Source organism: Coregonus lavaretus (genome assembly GCF_964263955.1).
Source record: "Coregonus lavaretus genome assembly, chromosome: 17".
NCBI classification, from domain to species: Eukaryota; Metazoa; Chordata; class Actinopteri; order Salmoniformes; family Salmonidae; genus Coregonus; species Coregonus lavaretus.
Genome location: NC_140004.1, coordinates 10,534,560 through 10,543,904, shown reverse-complemented (window position 1 = coordinate 10,543,904; position 9,345 = coordinate 10,534,560). Strand labels below are relative to the sequence as shown.

The window sequence follows — 9,345 nt, the reverse complement described above, 5'->3', positions numbered from 1 at the left end:
CATAATGACAACTCTGAAAAAGCAGAGAATTGCAAATGGACATTAAATAAATCACCTGTCTACTGGACTAGAGTTTGAGAGGATAGTGTCCATAATGATGTGCAGGGCTTTATATTTGGATATAATATAAGCCTCAATATAGGTCTGTGTGGAGTACAGACAGGAAAGAAGAACAGAGCTGAGTACTAAAGTCCTGCACATCCACTATTAAAACACAACCTCCCAAATGTGACAGAGAGAAGATGACAGGCCAGGTCGGAAGAGATAACCGTCTGGAAGGTTGCTCTGAGACGTTCCTTTTGTGGTGACAACGATCTGACAGACACAACCAAAAGAAGAAAGACAATCCGTCACAATGCCAAGTGCCCAGGGACTTGTGTGGTTAACTTGAGTGTCTGCCACAGTGACATCGGAGAGGGTGAGCTCACAGTTCAGACCTGTTTCTAACATAGCTATATCCCTTCAATTGTCCAATGATGAAAAAATCTGAATAAATTCTAATGTATTTTGTCATTATCTAAAAAAAAAACGAATAGACAAAATATGTGATGGGAAACATCAGGAATTAATAAGGGATATAATAAAATATGTATTAAGAGTTTTGATTCTTCTGTCCCTAAAGATAACCCCCCTGCTCTCTGTAAAACAGGGTATTTTGCATTACAATCCTGTGGGCAAATGCACGTCCCTCCCACTGTCAGTCGGCCTGGTGTTATCCAATACTCCCATTAGATGGGAGGCACAATACCAATAACCTCTCCTTGTGGGAAAACGCTGACACCAACTGCTCCACACACTGCCTGTAGTCTCACTATAGCCCTCCTCCAACATCATGTGACATGGTTTAATGCTTGGGTGCAGAAGCCAAAGGGAAGGGGATTTGGGATCAGATACATCTTCTGTAAATCTGTCAAAATATTTCAACAAGACTGAATAAAACGATGCCAGAAACATGTGGCAGGATGTTAAGCTGTTGAAACAACGTGAAAATATTTCACTGTGGAATGTTAAGGATGCTTACTTACTGTATTAGTGCAAGTCTAGATACTCCTTGGTCTAAGAGCTTTGCTTTGTCAGCCTTCCAAGGATTTCCACAAACACTATTACCGTATTCATTTAAAGGGGCAATCAGCATTGCTACATACATTTTTGGACTTATAAATTAATGATATGTACCCATTGATTCTTGAAGAATACAGTGCCGTGAAAAAGTATTCGCCCCCTTTCCGATTCTCTATTTTTGCATATTTTTGATAACGAATGTTATCAGATCTTCAACCAAAACCTAATATTAGATAAAGGGAACCTGAGTTTACAAATAACAAAGAAAAATGATACTTATTTTATTTATTTAATTAACAAAGTTAAACAACACCCAATTCGCCTGTGTGAAAAAGTAATTGCCCCCTTACACTCAATAACTGCAATGACTGCAACCAAATGCTTCCTGTAGTTGTTGATCAGTCTCTCACATCGCTGTGGAGGAATTGTGGCCCACTATTCCGTGCAGAACTGCTTTAACTCAGCAACCTTTGTGGGATTTAAAGCATGAGCTGCTCATTTCAAGTCCTGCCAGAACATCTCAATTGGGATTAGTTCTGGACTTTGACTAGGCCATTCCAAAACATCAAATTTGTTGCTTTTTAGCCATTTTCATGTGTGCTTTGGATCATTGTCTTGCTGCATGACCCAACTGCGCTTCAGCTCACAGACGGATGGCCTGACATTCTCCTGTAGAATTATCTGATACAGAGCAGATTTCATGGTTCCTTCTATGGATGACATGGGTCCCATTATGCCTAGCGAAAACCAAACACTGCATTCCACAGTAAGAACGTTATACCAACGGTCAAGCATGGTGGTGGTAGTGTGATGGTTTGGGGATGCTTTGCTGCCTCAGGACCTGGACGACTTGCCTTAACAGAAGAAACCATGAATTCTGCTCTGTATCAGATAATTCTACAGGAGAATGTTAGGCCATCCGTCTGTGAGCTGAAGCTGAAGCGCAGTTGGGTCATGCAGCAAGACAATGATCCAAAACACACAATCAACTCTAAATGAAAATGGCTAAAAAGCAACACATTTGAAGTTATGGAATGGCCTAGTCAATGTCCAGATGTTGTGGCCGGACCTGAAATGAGCAGTTCATGCTTGAAAACCCACGAATGTCGCTGAGTTAAAGCAATTCTGCATGGAAGAGTGGGCCAAAATTCCTCCACAGCGATGTGAGAGACTGATCAACAACTACAGGAAGCGTTTGGTTGGAGTCATTGCAGCTAAAGGTGGCAAAACCAGTTATTGAGTGTAAGGGGGCAATTACTTCTCACACAGGGGTATTGGGTGTTGCATAACTTTGTTTATGAAATAAATGAAATAAGTAATTAATTGTTGTGTTGATTGTTCACTCAGGGTCCCTTTATCTAATATTAGGTTTTGGATGAATATCTGATAACATTCAGTATCAAACATATGCCAAAGCAGAGAACTAGAAAGGGGCAAATGCTTTTTCACAGCACTGTATAACTTATAAATGCCTCATGAGCTTAGTTAACTGTCATACCCCATCAGAACCCAAAATTTAAGCTTGTTTTACGCTAATGTTTGTAAACAAAGTAAACGTAAACAAATACTGTATAGCCTAAAAACATGGTTAAAACTATAATTTGCATCCATAGCTCTGTCTTTAAATTTGAGAGTAGTTACATTTCTCCAGCCCCATCACCCCGCTTTTTACAGAAATAGTGGTGGGGAAAAAGCTTTGGTAATGTTTCAACCGCTGATTGCCACTTTAAGGCTCATGGTAAAGGGGGTTATCTTGAGGGGGAAATGCAAATCACGTTTGCTGATGCATTGAGATGCAAAACAATGAAAGTCACAGTTTCAGTTTTCTCGTTAGTCATCTACTTTTTGTGGCTCTACTAAAGCTAAGGATATAGAGTTGGAATATCTTCAAATCCTGGTATAGAAAGACTGTAGGTCGATAACTACTTTCTTTCAGTGGTAGGCCTATATAAACAATGGTATGGATATGGCTATTTGAACACATTGTGGCAAATTGAAAAGATGATCAATCCATTATATAAAGGTTAGTTTGGTGGAAGAGGTTCCATAGTGATCACAAAATCATTTATGAAGCATTTGGGACATGGTTGGTGATCGTATGAGGTTATTAAAAGGACCCTTGTTTCCTAAATTGTTTCAGTTCATCTTTAACACACATTCCACACACAAACCTCAGATCTATACACACCATGAAGAGACTTGCCAAAAATACGATCCTCTCCAGAATCATGGATATTTGACTTGAGTCAATCTTTTTCTCCGACAATTTTTTTGAGGAACATTTAAAAAATAAATAATGACAGACCTCACAGCCAAGATGTGGCTTCTGAATATATCCTTAAATGAGATTTATTTTACACCTCAAAACAGAAAAGTATCGGGCACGTGGTACATTGGGAATGTATTCACAACTGTAGTTTACATTTTTTGGTGTAAGCTCAGAGAAAGATGTTAATACAGTCATTATAATTGCACTTCATAAATCTCCACTGTTGCCAGCATTTCCATGTGGCAAAGCCTCAGCTCTCTCTCCAGTTAATAAATTCAATTTACCAGTGAAATTTGACTGACCAAGGAAATGCTAATTTAGGACCGCTGCACTGATCAATTATTATTATTATTTTTTAAATATTTTCACTCGAGTCCCTCAAGCCAAGGCATTAGACATTTCAGTAATTTAAGTGCAGTACATTCAAGGGAAACTCACAGTCATAATAAATATTTCAATGTTCTGAATCCTAAAGTCAATGAATGACTTGGGCTTAACGCATCTCAACCATGGGCTGAAATGGACCAGGAAAAAGCAGTGTACCTTGTCTCATCTCACATCACCTGAGAGGACAGGGCATGATTGTTTCACTTTGTTGTTTTCGGGGTATGGGGCACATCAAGACTCCCCTTTGGTCCCATATCTCAATCCTCCTATATGATAGTGCCCAAAAGTGAAAGGGATATCCCACTTCTACCATACTTATAAAAGGGAGGCATGACAGGAATAGCACTATAACGGATTGAAGTTAAACGCCTCCCATAGTTAAAAGCTGATTCAGCCTCATTTTCAGATTCCTAAACTGGGGTTTCTTTGTTTTGGGGGGATGGGCAAGTCTAGGGAACACAAATCTGGGGATTAAAAGGAATACACTACCGGTCAAAGGTTTTAGAACACCTACTCATTCAAGGGTTTTTCTTTATTTTGACTATTTTCTACATTGTAGAATAATAGTGAAGACATCAAAACTATGAAATAACACATATGGAATCATGTAGTAAACAAAAAAGTGTTAAACAAATCAAAATATATTTTATATGAGATTCTTCAAATAGCCACCCTTTGCCTTGATGACAGCTTTGCAGACTCTTGGCATTCTCTCAACCAGCTTCACCTGGAATGCTTTTCCAACACTCTTGAAGGAGTTCCCACATATGCTGAGCACTTGTTGGCTGCTTTTCCTTCACTCTGCGGTCCAACTCATCCCAAACCATCTCAATTGGGTTGAGGTCAGGGGATTGTGGAGGTCAGGTCATCTGATGCAGCACTCCATCACTCTCCTTCTTGGTAAAATAGGCCTTACACAGCCTGGAGGTGTGTTGGGTCATTGTCCTGTTGAAAAACAAATGATAGTCCCACTATGCCCAAAACAGATGGGATGGCGTATCGCTGCAGAATGCTGTGGTAGCCATGCTGGTTATGTGTGCCTTGAATTCTAAATAAATCACAGACAGTGTCACCAGCAAAGCACCCCCACACCATAACACCTGGGGCGGCAGGTAGCTTAGTGGGTAAGAGCGTTGTGCCAGTAACCGAAAGGTCGCTGGTTCTAATCCCCGAGCCGACTAGGTGAAAAATCTGTCGATGTGCCCTTAAGCAAGGCACTTAACCCTAATTGCTCCTGTAAGTCGCTCTGGATAAGAGCGTCTGCTAAATGACGTAAATGTAAAATGTAACACCTCCTCCTCCATGCTTTACGGTGGGAACTACACATGCGGAGATCATCCGTTCACCCACACCACGTCTCACAAAGACACGGTGGTTGGAACCAAAAATCTCAACTTTGGACTCCAGACCAAAGGACATATTTCCACCGGTCTAATGTCCATTGCTTGTGTTTCTTGGCCCAAGCAAGTCTCTTCTTATTATTGGTGTCCTTTAGTAGTGGTTTCTTTGCAGCAATTCGACCATGAAGGTCTGATTCACAGTCTCCTCTGAATGACTGTAAGTCGCTTTGGATAAAAGCGTCTGCTAAATGGCATATTATTATTATTATTATTATTAACAGTTGATGTTGAGATGTGTCTGTTACTTGAACTCTGTGAAGCATTTATTTGGGCTGCAATTTCTGAGGCTGGTAACTCTAATGAACTTATCCTCTGCAGCAGAGGTAACTCTGGGTCTTCCATTCCTTTGGCGGTCCTCATGAGAGCCAGTTTCATCATAGCGCTTGATGGTTTTTGCGACGTTAAGAAGAAACGTTAATTGAAATGCATTCCAGGTGTTTACCTTATGAAGCTGGTTGAGAGAATGTCAAGAGTGTGCAAAGCTGTCATCAAGGCAAAGGGTGGCTACTTTGAAGAATCTCAAATATAGAATATATTTTGATTTGTTTAACACTTTTTTGGTTACTACATGATTCCATATGTGTTATTTCATAGTTTTGATGTCTTCACTATTATTCTACAATGTAGAAAATAGTCAAAATAAAGAAAAACCCTTGAATGAGTAGGTGTTCTAAAACTTTTGACCGGTAGTGTATATTAAAATAAATATATTAAAAGAAGTATAACTAAAACACACAGGTCATGGTGGAAAATCTCCCAATCATACAGTAACAATCTTCAATAGTGAAAAAAAAAAATCATCTTTTTTTTGTTGCAACATTTTCTTTTTAGTAAGTGTTTTCAAGATGTACTGTAGATTCCAGTGTTGTTTAGAGAAGAGAGCTCTCTGGTTAGGTTACAGAACCAGAGCAGCGACTATGCCTTACACCAGGACATCAGAAACTGTCAGCTTGAGGTGGAATAACAAAATAAATCAATCAACCCAAAATGAGACAGTTTTCCTCCATAGCAGCCTATGCATATAATATACCTACAAATATAGAAAACAACAAAAATAGGTTCACGTTTTCAAGTTTCTTAAATATATCATATCCAAACTACCCAATTCCAAACTCCAAAGTTAACAAGGTTTTTAAACTCCAAGCAGTGCAATTTATGGTATCAATTATAACAACAATAATTACTAATATTGTCATATATTTTTCATTCAACATTGTGACGTTTGTGTGTACACGTCTGTGTTTGTGTATGTGTGTATGAGTTTTTGAGCGTGTGCATGTGATTGTATGAAAATGTGTGTGCGTATGATGTATTTCTTAAGGGATTTAGAAAGCAGCCCTACACTTTGGCCCTTTGGGGCCTTCTCTGTGACTATAGCACCCCAGTTGCTTGTATTTGGATGGGGGAACAACAGAGGTGGCTGTATGCACTTCATATCAAGCTATGATTCTCACCAAAAAGTTTAATCAACTCAAAACAACAACATCAACAACAAAACAAGAAAGGAACAAATGAAAATAAAATCAGCCCCAAATTCCTGTTGGCAAACCACACCATTGAACATCTGGCAAATCTTCTGTCCGGGCACCCAAAACCACTGAAATCCCTTTTCTCCCTGACTGATTAATAACCACTCTGGGCTGGGAGGGAGAAACCCCCCAGCCCGTCACCCAATACAAGATCCACTCTAACACCATCGCTTCCCTCCCTGGAGCTCCCGAGCTGCTTCAAGCAGTGCCAGTCTATACATACCCAGGAAATCAAGGTCTTCTCCTCTGTCCCTAAGCTTTTGATACAGATTTCGCATCATTCATTAATTCTTGTTCCCCCCCGCTCTATCTGTAAACCGGGAGGCGGATGTGTGCGTGCTGGTGGTCCAACAGCCGTGGCACCGACACAGTCTCGTAGCCTTTGCCCAGCATCTGCTCTTTGATGCAGGGCGGGTGGACGTCGTTGATCAGGTACTCCAGAGACTGCAGGCTGCTGCTCAGCACCGACGTGTTGCACAGCTGGCTCTTACTGGGCAGGCTGCAGCACATGCCTCCCCCGCTCCCGCTGTCTATGGCGGAGGGGTGGTGGTGATGGTGGTGGTGGTGGTGATGGTGGGGATGATGGTGGTGGGGGTATCCCATCTCCCTGTGCCCCCCCGTGGCTGGCCCTCGGGTTTTGGTGCCCAGGAGCTCCTGGTGTGGGTTGTAACAGTCACTGTCGGGGGTGACCAGCACGCTGTTCCAGGGCGGTGCAAAGTACTGGCCCACCGAGAAGTTGCCATGCATCCCCATGCAGTTCAGAGGGGAGGAGCTGACCTTGTCCAGGCACCCCCCGCCCCCTCCACTGCCACCGCCCCCCGTCAGGTGGTAGGGTCTGGAGGTGGAGGAGGATGACACTTGGGCCATGATCCCTGCTCCCCCCGGGGCACCACAGCTTTCAGGGGACTTACTGATGGCCCCTCCTCCCCCGCTGCCCCCACTGTACATGCGAAGCACAGCCTGCTGCTGCTGTTGCTGTTTCTGCCACAGAATGTAGTCCATACTGTCCGAGTACACCCCGGCCTTCATGGCCTCGCCACTGTGCGCCGCCAGCGGTAGCCCCGCCCCTGTGTACACCAGGTTAGGTTGGGGCGCCATGCCGCCCACATAGCCGCCTCCCGAGGAGCAGGAGGATACCCCCATGACACCCCCCGCACACTGCTTGGAGGGGCTGGGGTTGGTGGAGGGTGCGGTGGAGGAGGTTGCACCCTGGCACACCTGCTGCAGAGCCTGGGCCTGGCAGTGCTGGTTGATTTGATAGATGATGCTCTGGATGGAGGGGAGGTTGGACTGGGGGGGTAGCTGGGCCAGGCCTCGTCCCCCTGTCACAGGGATCACAGAGCCGGCCACAGTGACGTTAGGGGGCACCGAGAGGGAGAGCCCAGGGGCCTCGGGGGGCTTCGAGGGTCCAGTGTGGTACACCATCCGGCAGTGGCCATTCGCTAAAGTACTACTGCTAGGGGGCGGGTACGGTGCGACAGCTATTTGGGCTGGGGAGAGCTTAGTCCGCCTGCCTTCCGAGTTCTTGAGGACGCCCTTAGTGGGGGCGAAGTGGGAGGAAGAGGAGGAGGAAGAGGCCTTGACAATGGCCAGGAGGCCTGTGTAGCCTCCGGTGTGGAGTTGTGGGTAGGGGCTGTAGCGCTGGCTACCTGTGGTGTCAAAGCCGTTCACAGTCCGGTTAAGGTGCTTGTGCTGGGGGACCCTGATATTGGTGGGGAAGATCTTGATGGAGAGCGGGCTGCTCTGCGTCTTCTGGGCGTAGGCATCCAGCTCAGCCACGCTGGGGTAGCGGGGAGAATGTATGGGAACCACCATCTCACCTGCAAGACAAATAGAAAAGAGACACATGGGAGTGAGCACAAGAGACCCTAAACCTCAAATAAATCTTGTAATAAATAATGTGGAAATTGAGCAAGTTGAGGTGACTAAAATGCTTGGAGTAACCCTGGATTGTAAACTGTCATGGTCAAAACATGTTGATACAACAGTGGCAAAGATGGGGAGAAGTCTGTCCATAATAAAGCACTGCTCTGCCTTTTTAACAACACTATCAACAAGGCAGGTCCTACAGGCTCTAGTTTTGTCGCACCTGGACTACTGTTCAGTCATGTGTTCAGGTGCAACAAAGAGGGACCTTGGAAAATTACAATTGGCTCAGAACAGGGCAGCACGGCTGACTCTTAAAAGTAAAAGGAGAGCTAACATTAATAATATGCATGTAAATCTCTCATGGCTCAAAGTGGAGAAGAAATGGACTTCATCACTACTTGTTTTTGTAAGAAGTGTTGACATGCTGAATGGTGTCTGTTTAAACTACTAGCACACAGCTCGGATACCCATGCATACCCCACAAGACATGCCACCAAAGGTCTCTTCAGAATAGACTATTGGAGGGGCACAGTACTACAGAGAGCCATGGCTACATGGAACTCTATTCCACATCAGGTAACTGATGCAATCAGTAGAATCAGATTTAAAAAATACACCTTATGGAACAGCGAGGACTGTGAAGAGACACACACAGGCACAGACACACATACACATGATAAGACACGCACTCTACACACAGATTTTAGATATGTGATAGTAGAGTAGTGGCCTGAGGGACAGACTTAATGTGTTGTGAAAAGTGTTATGAAATGTAATGTCATGTCATATTTTAAATTGTATATAACTGCCTTAATGTTGCTGGACCCCA

At 43.6% G+C, this 9,345-nt stretch overlaps 1 protein-coding gene across 1 annotated transcript in view; it reads right to left on the bottom strand.

Annotated features, from left to right (window-relative positions):
• Positions 1-5,782: 5,782 nt before the first annotated feature.
• Positions 5,783-9,345, bottom strand: part of LOC311144181 (protein FAM222A-like) — a 76,658-nt gene continuing 73,095 nt past the window's right edge. Inside the window, exon 4 of the mRNA XM_084180186.1 lies at positions 5,783-8,467. Coding sequence (XP_084036312.1) covers positions 6,954-8,467 — 1,514 coding nt within the window. The 3' untranslated portion in view covers positions 5,783-6,953. The remainder of the gene's footprint in view (positions 8,468-9,345) is intronic.